The following is a 13,681-nucleotide window of genomic DNA, read 5'->3' on the forward strand; positions in this document are numbered from 1 at the left end:
AGACCCACCTGAAAAACTTAAAGCCATGTTTATTTCATAGCTCTCTTTATACTATTGCATTTATTTGTGCTGTTGTTTGAAATGTTTTTATTCGTTCTCATTTTATTACTGACATTTTACTTGTGGTTTATTAAAAATAATACTTTGCATTGAAGAAAAGTAGATTTCTTCAATATAAATAATGTTTAAGTGTACACACATTCAAGGTGGAATCACAATACTGTACGTTATTAATTTGTCGTTACACCACATGACACTAAATATCAGTAAATGTGGATCATTTAGATGAATTTGGAGGGTGTTGGTCTGGTTTTGGTCTTGACTCGGTCTCACCCTGCTTTGTGTTGGTCTTGGCCTCAACCCCTCAAATCTTTAGTCTGGTTTTGGTCTAGGTGGTCATGACTACAACACTAAATTGAATATGGTTATTGATCTATGGTCTTTTCTGAGATGAATGTCCTGATATTGTTTACAAGCTGTTTTGTTGATGACTTTCAGCAGTTAAAACACTGAATGAATACACAAGACATTACATTTGTCACAGTTCTGCAAGAGATATGACCCAGACGCAAATGAGCAGACAAGGGTTTTCATTAACAAGACTGAAGACTTGAGACAGCAGGGAGAGTGAAGCGTGAACCACAGTTCAAACAGTAGGGCAGGGCAGACGACAGGCAGGATAGATGACCACTGAGACGTCAGTAAGATGGCGATGACGCGAGTGCAATGAGGCAGCTCTGAAGGAAAGACCAGGCAGGAACACAAGGAACACGTAGCTTGATGTAGATCGCAGATGTAGCACCAGGTAGCGGCTCACAGAAACAGAGGCTTGACACAGGAGTTAGAAAGCTGCACCAGTCAGGCAGTTAAGAGTCAGTGGCCAGGGAACTCAGGATACAGAGCAGGGACACACAGAAGAACATACAAGACGAGACTCAAGACAAGACAGACAAGATACAGCAACAATAAAGACAACAAAAACTAAACTGATAAGATCAATGACTAGAGAAACAAAGTATAAATATATATATAAAAAGCAAACTAATAATAAAAAAAAGAAAAAAAAAGATCTAAGATAAAAAAAAACTGGAGTTGCAGAGAAGCAAGACAGCCACTTGACAGGGGAAATAAGAACTGAAGAAATTAACTAAAAATTAAATTCTAAAAAAATAGCAACAAAGATAATCTGATACTGGGAATAGGATTTAAAAAAACAAAAACAAAAGCTATAGGATTATTTCAAGAGCACAAACCAGAAAACACCACAAAGTACATCCACAAAACAAACCAGCAAAGACATGAGGGAAAGAGGCACGATATAAAGGGACCAGAGCGCATGAGGATCAGGTGAGCACAATTAGTGAAATGAGGGCAAGACGTGGACTAAACAAGGGGGCGTGGTAACAGGAAACAAGGAACACAAGGCAAACACAGACCAAGAACCAGCCATGTGCTCAAACACAAGACAAACATAGAAACATGAAACAAAGACAACACAGACAACACAGACAAGGCTGCCAGGGCAGAAAGTTTCATGTCAACAAGCAAGCCCAGGACAGGTTAGAAGAAATAATGTAAAAATAACGTAACATTACTTAATTCTTTCCCCACCATTGACGGAAATTTCGGGCTTTCTGTGTTTCCACTGTTATACGGTAGGGGGCGCTATGACACATCTTCTGAAAGAGTACTGAATCTCCTGATCAAAAGACATAAAGAAGAAGCAGAAACAAGCATAGCATATGTAAGCAGATACATACTGTATGTAAAATAATGGGATGTTGATGGACTCGATCTACTCCATCTATGTTTTGATCCTTGCTCTGAATCCGATCTGGATGTGGTCTTTGAAAAAAACACATTTTGCTTTTGCTTTTTGCTCAAAATGTTGCTATTTTTGTAGGAAACCTGCCCACGTTCAAAAAAATCCATTAACCCTTAAGCTAGAATTATTTTTTTATTTTATTTTATTTTTTAAGTAGAGGCCTTTCTTTCTTTCTTTCTTTCTTTCTTTCTTTCTTTCTTTCTTTCTTTCATATAGATATTCATACAACAAAATATTCTGGGGGTCATGAAAACTTTTGAATATGATCAAAAATGCTAGCGTAGGCTGGCAACTTTTTAAGAAAAAGAAAAAAACGATGTGGGCAGGATCTAGGCCGACACTGTGTCGCTGTCTGGGAATGTTTAGTGAAGTTTTGTTCACACATTAACTGAAAGCAGCATAGACTAAAAGATTGATTCTTGGGATTTAAGAAGTGATATCGGTTCACCAATATGAGAATCTGTTAAAATCGAGGTCAATCGAATTGAAACTTTTCTTGAAAATGGAAAAAAGATTTTTCAAAACCATATATATATCAAACCAACATAAACACAAAGACAACATTTCTAAGAAAGTTATATTTCTTTATTATATTTTCTTTATTGTGGTCAGAAATTTTGTATCGAGTCCCATTAATCACTTCACCACCTCTTATTTAGGTTAAATCTTTCAAAGCCTCAGAAACCCCATTCCTATAGATATGCTGAACATCAGAATTGCCGAAGGAAGTGCAATTATTTATGTGCATATTTTGAAAATATCACAATGATGCAAAGAGGTTTTTATCCTTAATTATGGAGACACCATATCATTGGCATCAATTATTTTCAATAAATGGTGCATAAGCTTGCTAGTCCTAGGAAGAAAATATTGCATTATTGCAATATGTTTTTTATTTTTTTTATTTTAAAGCAATATTATTATAATTTTATATTCATCATAGATATTCAATGGAATGTTCTTGAGCTTGTGTTAACCACAGACCTTATTTCAAGCATTTTACCAAAAACCCATAAAAAATTAATTGACTTGAGGACGGTGGAACCAGAAGTGATAAATGCTCTTTTCTGTGGTTTGGCCATAAAACCTCTCCCATGCCTCATGGGATAGTAAAGTGTTCATTAAGTGTGCACTACAGAATCTCACCGGAAGTATTAGATTACCATTTTTGGACTTACTACTTTTTTTGCATAATGTTTTCCGCATACTATTTAGTAAGGAAATATTCGATTTCGGATGCAGGACGGTTTGAGTCACACCTGTACATGTATAACATATGTGAATACCTCATGTAAAACAGATTAATCCAATATAATTCCATATTAAATACATTGTTTATACATAAAAACTGGACCCTTGCTGTATTGCTGATTATTCTTCACCCTTCTGTGTTCTGAATCAGTCACCTACTGTCACTTACTCATGTGAAACTGGTAGCAATTTGTTGCCTAGAGATATAATGTAGGTTTTAGACGGCAGTGCAAAAAACATAGCAAACTTTTACACTGGGTCAAACTCATATCAGAATATCCCACAGTCAGTGTTTCCATGCTGGCTGAGCAGAGATTGACTTCCAGCCCACTGATTTCCCTTTATTGACCTCCATTTATTTTGTAACCAGCGTACAATGTTGTCCGAGTGAATGATTTCATTATAAATAGGGCAAAAGTGACAAACTATTCCAAAGGCACTGTCTCTCAAAGCATTATTTTCCATTGTTCTGCATTGCAGTGTCTTTACTGTACACATTTACTCCTCCATCTATATGTAAAATAATAGGGTCAATGACATATCAATCTTGTCAAAATCTACTTTAAAACACATATATGCCAGGTACTTCCACTTATTTTGTAATACAATATGTGTATGTTGGTTTCATATGGTTTAAAAAATTTTTTTTATAAATATATATATATATATATATATATATATTACACCACTTCCAATAAAAGTTTCAATTTAATGACTTTTTAAAAGTCTAATTTAAAGTAAAAAGTAATATATTTTGCTTACACCTTAAAAAAAAATAATAATAATAATAAATATTAAAATATATATTTTTTTTTTTCAAGGTGTAAGCAAAATAAATAAATTATATATATTATTTATTTATTATATTATACTATATATAGATATTGTTCCTCTCAATGCCTCTAACAAAATCTTCAATTAACGTTTTATTTTTGTCTTCTTCCAGATGACCCAGGAACAGTGCCCTCATAGGAACAATGTCCAGAGTACTGAAAAACCGCAACTGTATAAAGTGGGGATCTACGGCTGGCGGAAACGTTGCCTTTACTTCTTTGTCCTCCTCCTCATGATCCTCATAGTGGTCAACCTCGCTCTCACCATCTGGATCCTCAAAGTTATGAACTTCACTATAGTAAGTTCAGTCTTTTACTCTGGGCTTCATTACTGCTGCTGGGCATCGATTCTTTGAACGACTTGGATAGAATTGGCGGATCGCTATGATGGAGAGCCGTTATTTCTGCTCACTTCTGTGTATTTTCTGAGCTTCAGCAAGGCTGCTTTCATTTGCCTCTTAGTGGTCGTTCTGTTATGGTTTTCGCACGTAGAGTCAGTTCTCTGAGGCCAACTGCCTTCCCTCACTTCATGTGTTTACTGATCTTTTCAACTTTCTCCTACTGTGCTTTGAGTTCTGATTAATTGGATGTACAGCAGGGCCCGATCAAAGGAGGGGGCCCGAGGGCAGAACTGTCACAGGACCCCAAACCCACCCAGCGGCGCAACGCCCTCTGTAAACAAACTCTCCTAACTTTCAAGTAACATTTGTATGGTTATTTATTACTTTGTAGGATTTATATCCTTCCATGATTGGTACTGGTGGATGCAGAGGAATGTATGCTAAAAACATTTGGACTGGAAAACATTTTACATAAGATTGTTGTGAAAGTACAGAACTTTATTTCAATAATTGCATTTATTTTCTATGAGCATAAATGAGCTGGAATGTGGGGTGTGTATATGAGGACATGACAGGATGATTGACAGGCCAGTTTATGGTGCAATATGCACAAAGCTGTCCATAGTAGCATGTCCCAAAAATTGTCTTCTCTGTAACTCTTTATTTTGATGGTCCCTTTAGAAAATTCTGTTGATTATAAGTAATTTTGCAACTAACTAACTCTCAGTATTATTAGACTGTCTGCTTAATATCTGCTAACTCTTTATTGTGATGCTCCCCAACAGACATTCTACTGACTATAAGTAACTTTGCAACTACATGGCAAAATATTCTTATTCTAATCCTACAAGTCTACTAATACTCTAACACTCTGAGAGTTTGTAGAAATGTAGGTGCAACATTACTTATAGTCAACAGAATGTGTTAAAGGAACCATCAAAAGTATGTACATTTTTGAGACATACTACTATAGACAGCTTTGTGCATTCTGTCACCGTAAACTGGCCTGTCTTATTTATGCCAAACTTTTTACCAGTAGTGTATGAAGACATTGAACTTTATTATATTTTAATTTTTTGCAACAGAGCTCTTTACTTGTCTCACAGATTATATTCACCAAAGACGTTTTTGCCTCTTGCCTGCCTCAACAGTCCTCCTCTGCTCTGTTGTTGTGATGGTATATTTCACTAACGGGTAATATTTTATACTTGTTGAGCATCGATGATAATTAAATTCCACCACACAAAGAATGTTAATGACTTCATTTTAGTTAACCGTCCCATCCGGGACGCAGTCTGATTGATTCCGTCATATTAAACAAAATTTGTACTCAAATTAAACCCCTTCATTTAGATGTTACCACAGGAAGCATATATTTAGGTTACCTGACAAAACATTTTCACAGTGCATGCCTGGGGCCTGATCCCTAACTGTGACTAAAATGATTTTGCAATGCAGATTTATGCAGATGAAATGTGATGTTTATGTGGGGTGATACGTTCAACTCATGCTTCTCGTTTTCGTCAAGATTCTTAGCCTTCCTGTAAAAGGAGTGTTAGGCCGGAGTAAGATGGTGTGAAGGGCATTGGGCTCTCAAGGGACCTGTGGAGATCAGGTCTGTGAAGAGTGAAGAGTGCAGATGCAGATGAGCAGCTGGATGTTTTGCTGATTTATGTCACCTCAGATTGCAGGATGCCCGATGTGTCAGGGCTGGAACGGAATTAAATATTTAGTGTCTTCAGATGCCAAAGGACAGCGCATATCAATGTTGACATCACGGGAGAATGCGTTAGAAATTGAGATTGCACGTCATTGTCTCTTTCCACACAATATTCATTCTCTATACAAAATGTAATTAGCATTATATCATTTTAATTTGATTAATATAGTACCATGCAGAAGTCTTAATGTCTTAATTTCATAGCTATTTGGCAGTGAATGCCCATTTCAGGACTAATGAGGCATGTTTTACATCTCAGAGGTGATTTTATAATATTTGTACATGTCTCTGTGCTCAGTCAATGCTGAGATTTCAGTTTGGTCCCCACAGTGTTCAAGTGGTGAAGTGTACACGTACATTTTTGTATGTATTTATGTTTGGATAGACACTTTTCTATCACTGTATTAAAACAGCACTTAACACTTAACCCAGTTTACACATGAACGTTAGAGATGTACAAATCTTTAGGAATATTTTGAAGACTGCTCTGTGCTAAAATTACCAGATTGCAATATAGTGGAAATCAGAAAAGGATAGACATTTTGTCCAAGAAAGACTAACTAATTGTTAAATGCACCGATTAACAAATGTGTCAATAATACTAATAAAATATTAAGCAGCAAAACTTTTTTCAAAATTGATCATAATCAAAAAATGTTTGAAATGTTTCTTGTGCACAAAATCAGCATATTAGAATGATTTCTGAAGGATCATGTGACACTGAATACTGGAATTTTTGCTGCTGTCAATTCACCTTAGCCATCACATGAATAAATTACATTTTAAAATATGTTAAAATAGAAAATTGTTATTTTAAATTGTAGTGCTATTCCTGTTTTTACTGCATTTCTGATAAAATAAAAGCGCATAAGACACTTCTTTACAACCACACCATTACTAATACGATTATATTGGCTTTTTCAGACCTGGGGCTGTTTGAGCAGCATTGTTCTATGCATCCCATGGGTTCAGTTATCAGAGTACGAGAAGACTCTAATGGGGGTGGGAGGGTTGGACACTAACATGCATGAAACAAAAAGAAATGCAATTGCATCTTCACATTTCTTTTGAGGCAAAAAAAAAACAAAAAAACACACACACAATTAGGCTACAGGATTTCAGAGTGTTCCTCGTAGATCCTCTGATTCTGGCAGCTCTATTTATATCAATACAACTGTTAGCTTGTGCTGCCTGCTCTCATTCAAGCGCCGCCTCGTTGACACCCTCCAAAGCTATTATGGAAATGCGTGTCATGACTAACTCTGCCATTTTGTAACGGGCCCCACCAACAGCCTGTCACAAGGGTTTTCTGTGAGGCACGGGTCAACCGTGAACATGAATCAGTGAGCTCCAGAGAACTCGCACGCTCGCACGCTCACATTGCAGCCATCTTGGCCTGCGGCTGATACTCACACCAGAATTAATTGAACTCTTGGGGGGAAACAATAAGTGTCAGTTCAAAAGCTGGTGTGGAGAGTCTCTAAATGACCAAGTGATGATGTGATGATGTCCCTGTCCTTTCCCTGGAGGCCTGCCCTCCATGTCAGTACTTTTAGCTCTGAGTACGGGAAGAAAGTTTTGCAGTATCAAGTGCTCAGTCAGACCTGCCTGTTTCAGTAAAGCCATGCATCATTTCACTGCCACATGTATGTTTCTGCTTGAACTCAGTGTGATTTGTTTTTGAATCATTAAGATGGCTTATGATCCGATTGAAAGGAACTTTCTGAATGACCATGGTCTTTTATGGTCTGTGCTTATTTTAAGCAGCTTAGTGATATCATATTTGTATTCATTTGATTCAGTTTAGTGAATAATCATTTTAGATAAACAGCATCACTTTAGTGACACTTTAGAACACTCTTTTTCTGAGAATCAAAAATATACAGCCCGATTAACGAACAAATGACTAGACATGCAATATGACCAGTGTAGTCTGATTTATGAACGAAACACTGTTATGTGCCGGTTCTTTTTGGTCAATAAAAACATGCAACATGACCAGAGTCGTCATGATTCATGAACAAATGACTTAATGAGTCGGTTCATTTTAGTGAATTAAAAACATCCCGTGTGACCAGAGTAGTCAGTGTAGTCTGAATCATGAACGAATCACTGTTATGAGCCGGTCCTTTTTACTAAATCAAAAACATGATAAAACATAAAACAAATCTGATTCATGAAAAAAAAAATACTGTTATGAGCCAGTTCCTTTTAGTTAATTAAAAACATGCAGTCCATAATGAATGCATAAAGTGATTCATTATGGAACAACTGTTATGAGACGTAAAAAAACAGAGTAAAATAGCAGCATTTTCTTAGCAATATGCTATTTACACTAAGTGAAAATAGAGATAGATTCTATTTACTATGTATAAATAGCATTTTCTTTGCAATATGTGTAGCAATGCTATACTTTATGCAGATGAAACATACCATTTGCACTAAACTGTATGCAAAAGAGTGTAAATTAATGATTAAATGGATGCCGCCTTATTGGACAATAAAGCCCTCCAGACACCTACACCTACCCCTAACCGATAAACACTTTATTAATCAGCACACGTTAGACACTTTATTTCCACTTTTCAAATATTTTATTATTTGAATTGAAAATGATTGCCTTTCCGATCGGAAAAGGGAATAGAGCGATTTCGGCAAAAAGCAGATTCGAACCTTGGGTGGATTTGGGTGTTTGGTGTTTTATGCCCCCAACGGCGCCTTCCAGGCAGCGAGGGGATTGGTAGGTTTAAGGTTGAGGCTAGGGTTAGCTGCCTCTAAGGAGCCATTGGGGGCTTAAAACACCATCGAGCGTCGATTTGCGTCCAATCTTTCTGGCATGCACCTTGTTGCACAATCCAGCATCTTCTGTAATTTTGTCAACCAGACATCAGTGGGCAGAGTCAGTGTAAATAGGCTCTGCCAACAAAGCGGGCTATTTTCACTTTGTGTAAATGGACACTCTTAAAAAGGCATACCAAAATAAATTAGAATCGAAATTAACAGCTTGTGAATTGCATTCAAATTGAATCTAGCCCTAATTTCAAATGAAAAGTGAGAATTTTCGAAGTGCTTCCCTTGCATTTGTCCTCCTGTTCCTGTATGGCACTGCGCTCTATATTTTTCTCCCAGTAAAAAGCTAACGTAAGCTGGAAAAGAATGACTCCAACACAATAAAAAGCGAACAAATCCAACATGCTGTGCCAAAGCTACAGGCTTTTCCAGGGCCCACGAGGATAAAAACATCATTTGCTAGACCTGACACATTAAGCAATGGCGTACTTGGGTTAATAGAATGCAGCACCATTTTCAACCTGCCGACAAACATGAGCTGCCACTGTGGCACCTCAACGCCATCCATAAACTGAAAATAACACTGAGGCTGGAGCTGCTGCACATTCACAACCTCTAAAGCCCTCCCCTACAGGGCTAGATAAGAAGCGCACGCACAACATCTCATAAAGCTCTTTTTACAGTGCAGTCATCAATGCGAAAATGCTCATGTGCTGCCTTTACATATACTGTAAACTCTCTGGACACAGTAGTTGAACATTTAATAGCTCTTACAAATCACTAATTAGCTTTATGCAAGCAGATATTATCTTTTTAAAGCTTATTTAGCAGGGTTCATATGGTATGGGTCATCTGAAGCCCAAAAAAATATGCCCTGCCCTGAATTAATAATGAATAAAAATGAATGTAGTGGAAACGGCAGTACAAAAAGCCCTGATATAGGCTACTGATATAAGAAAATAATTAAAGATCAGAGCCTCTTGTGAAGATCTGATTGCTAAATGGGCGTTTCGGGCTCCTACACTCTTAAAAATAAAGCTTCTTTATTGATATGTATGGTTACATTAAGAACCTTTAACATCCATGGAACCTTTCCATTCCACAAAAGGTTCATTATAGTGGAAAAAAAGGTTCTTCACAAGGTCTTCACAAGAACTGTTCATTAAAAGGTTATTTGGGAAACCAAATATGGTTCTTATAGCATCACTGCAAAAACACCTTTTTCGGAAACCCCTGTTTTTAGGAGTACAAGGCAGCGTGAAGCTAGATGGACCAAGCTTTCTGGTCTTAAGCTGGCAGTGGATTAGGAAAGACAACATTTTGTCCCAATTTGGACAGACCGGGGAGGGTGAAATAGAGACAACTGACTGAGTTATGTCAGCCAGTAATAGCACTCGAGGTTATTTGAAAGTTCACAAAAGGATATACATTTCTTTAAGCCTACATCATAAACCACTACTCTGGCACTATATGAACACTGGAGTAATTCTGTTCTGTCTCTCCTTATCTATAAAGTTCTCATGAAATCAAAATGAGCGTTTTATGGCTTTTAGTCCATGTCTAGCTTTGATGGCATATGCTTGTGTACATCTAAAACATTTTTTTTTTTTTTTTTTTTTTTACAGAAATATGCATTTACATGCACAGTCTCTCTTCCTAGAAAACAGATCACAGTGTATATTGCAAAAAGATTCAGCTAAATTATGATATTAACTGGTATTGTTTAATGTAAATGCAAATTATTTTGTTTTTGAATGCCTTTTATATTAAGTTGCTGAATCACAGCTCAACTGGGACAAATGAAGAGTTCAGATGCAAAAGCCTCTAAGTGCCATCTGAAATTTTCTTCTAGAATGATCATTTTTATCAAGCTCGTATATTTAAGTTCAGTAATTTCACTTAAATGACAATTAATAGGTAATTTGCATTGCCATTTAAGTGAAATTACTGAACTTAAATATATGAGCTTGGTAAAAATGATCATTCTAGAAGAAAATTTCAGATGGCACTTAAAGGCTTTTGCATCTGAACTCTTCAAATGCAATTACAGTAAACTTCCTTATAAATAAAATGTGATAGAAAAATCATAATACCAGCAACACTGTATGTGCCACATATGGCTTCATCTGAATATGTAAGAACATATATACGCTATTGTTTTAAAGTCTGTTTGTAAAGTCTGTAAAGTAGTTTTTGAAAGTTTGCTCACCAAGGCTGCATTGATTTGATAAAAACAAAACAAAAAATACAGTAAAAAATAGTAATATTATGTTATGTAATAGAATTTAAAACAACTGTTTTCTATTTTAATAGAAAAGCTTTTCAGCAGCCATTACTTTACGTTTTCAGTGACACGTGAGCCTTCAGAAATAATTATATTATGCTGATCAAAAAAAAATCTTCTCAGTATCAGGGTTGACAACAGTTATTTTCTCAAATAAGTAATGCAAGTAATTTAGCATTTTCTTCAACCTGAGGGTTATTCATTTGACTTTTGGTGTGAAAGGGCCTTTACATTTGCCAAAATAAAACTTTTTGTTTAAACCCCAGGTGAGAAAAAGAAATGCAAAAGTGAACATAACACTACTTTCTATAACTAAGTAATGCAGTTAGTTTATTTTTGGGGGAATAACGCAATATTGTAATGCATTACATTTAAAAGTAACTTTCCCCAACACTGCATTTTACAACATCAAATCATGTCTTTGATGAACTTTGAAGCATAATGATACAAAGATATATTTCTTATGGCAGGTTTAATACAATTGGTTTATTTGCATTTGTAAACACAATTTAATATGTCAGTGCTTCCAGGTTTCCTCTGCGTTAAAATCATAGTGTGTCCACTTCCCCAGAGGAAGCTGCATAAGATAATAGTTTTATAAGCAGAAGAAAGTACAGCACTTTCAATAGAGTCTGATTGTTTTTTGTAAATTTTGTTTGCCTGAAAGAGAAAAAGACAGATTGAGAGATAGAGAAATAGCATACAAAACAATAGTTCTTTCGAGAAGCTTGTTGACTTTATTCGGAATGAATTGGTCCGATTTGCATCTAAAGAGCTCAGGCGCCACATTGCTGGATTTAGTGCTTTTTCATTCAGAGCAGTTTCATTCATTTTTTCGCAGTATCGCCGCCAATGGTTTTTGAAAAAAAATATCCCACTCAGCAGCAGAATGAAAAGGTCAGGCGTGGGAGCAAAAGGGAAATGTTACAGATTTTACTCCCCTGACAAAAGTAATTAATTGTTTGGGAGCTAAATGGAAATGAGGAGGTTGAACAGCCTAGTGTAGCATTCGAGTTTCAGAACGACGGTTATGGCTGGAATGTCAAGGGTGTTTGTCAAAATGGCAGACCAGATGCAGTGCAAATGAACAATCCTCAGGGAGACTATCAGATGGCTTACAACATCTGTTTACATATGACAATTGTTTAATTTCAGACACTTTACAAAATCAACGTTCATGTCCAGGTACACATTTCTGTAAATTGCAATTGCAGAGAGTTTGAAAAGTTTGTTTACTCATCATATAACTCGGATTACAAAATATATTCTCTTCTTTTCTTATACAAATGCAAAGTAATTAATTGAACCTGAGAAGAATAGGGAGATTAGAGTTTCTCTGATATTGAAACCCTGTAGATAATGGAAGGTATAGGATCCATTAGTGTTGGCAGGACATTTCATAAATGTCTTATATTACTCACTGTAATAGGCTGCTAGTGGTTTGTTAAGTAGCTTTTGAGATTTAAAGAACAAATAAAATAGCAGATAGATTATTCAAGAGCACTCCACTTTTAATGGCAGCCGTCTGAATCCTTTTTCACATGGACACTAGAATTTCATGGGCCCTATTTTGCACCCAGCGCAATTGACTTTGTACACCGACGCATGTATCATTCCTATTTTGCATCCGACGCACAGCGGACTTTTCCCTCCACAGACGCACGTCGGTAAATTAGGGAATGAACTTGCGCTCCCGGGGCGGTTCAGCGAAAAGAGGAGGTGTGTTCCGGCGCAAACGTTCCCTGGTGCTATTTTGCAGTTCCAGAAAACAATTCCGCCACAGACCAGGAAAAACCTAAAGTCAGTCTAAAGTCAGTGGCGCTTTTTCAGTGGCGCGTTCAGATGCTATTTTAAGGGCGCATGCCATTATGCCGTAATGCCATAATGTAGCGTGTGCACAAAGCGCATACACTTTGCTTCTCTACTCTACACATAGACTCAGCAGTTGACACTTTTGCAAACCATACATAATTACAAGGAAAAATATTCCACATGAGGGAAATCATTGTGGTGTCCATGAAGATGTGAAAAAAATTGGCATAAATCTAGCTTACACATTTACCCAAATTATTATACGCTTGTTTAACCAAAGATTATTTGGGTAGGTTTCTCCCATCCTCATACAATGTCACTTCTCTGTCTTTTACATCCCTGACGAGAACGTCTGTCTCCTCGGCTGTGAACCGCTCCTGGCATGCGCCTGGCAAATCCGCCGTTATAATAGCAATACGCCATGGAAAAAGCATGCCTGCTTTTAAAGGGAATGTAAGATGACGCTCTGATTGGTTTATTTCACGTTACGCCCAAACCACACCTATGAGTAATGTAGCTACTTCAGACCAACCCATTTTAGATTTGCGTAAGGCGCAAGAGTCCCGCCGGTATAATAGCAACAGCGCCCGAGATCCGCCCACAAAGTTACTTTCGTTTCGCGTTTGATACTTGCGTTTCAGATCGTTAAAATAGGGTCCCATGTCATTCAGTGTTAAATTTATTGTGCCAAACCACGGAACAATGGAAATTTTGTCATCATTTACATACCCTCAAATCATTAAAAACTTGACTTTCTTTTTTTTTTTACACAAAAGGAAATTTTTTTATAATAAAGTGGTTTATTTTCACCATGCAAAGGTAATA

At 36.7% G+C, this 13,681-nt stretch overlaps 1 protein-coding gene and 1 long non-coding RNA gene across 6 annotated transcripts in view; one reads left to right on the forward strand and one right to left on the reverse strand.

Moving 5' to 3' along the window:
* LOC309478043 overlaps positions 1–13,681 on the reverse strand; it is a 384,226-nt gene that overhangs the window by 291,013 nt on the left and 79,532 nt on the right. The window lies entirely within an intron of this gene.
* Positions 1–13,681, forward strand: part of sgcd (sarcoglycan, delta (dystrophin-associated glycoprotein)) — a 276,212-nt gene that overhangs the window by 198,756 nt on the left and 63,775 nt on the right. For all 5 annotated transcript variants that reach the window (XM_082141410.1, XM_082141411.1, XM_082141407.1 and 2 more), the window contains exon 2: positions 4,023–4,208. In XM_082141410.1, coding sequence (XP_081997536.1) covers positions 4,023–4,208 — 186 coding nt within the window. The remainder of the gene's footprint in view (positions 1–4,022; positions 4,209–13,681) is intronic.

The sequence above is a fragment of the Leuciscus leuciscus genome (assembly GCF_965113295.1).
Source record: "Leuciscus leuciscus genome assembly, chromosome: 16".
NCBI lineage: Eukaryota > Metazoa > Chordata > Actinopteri > Cypriniformes > Leuciscidae > Leuciscus > Leuciscus leuciscus.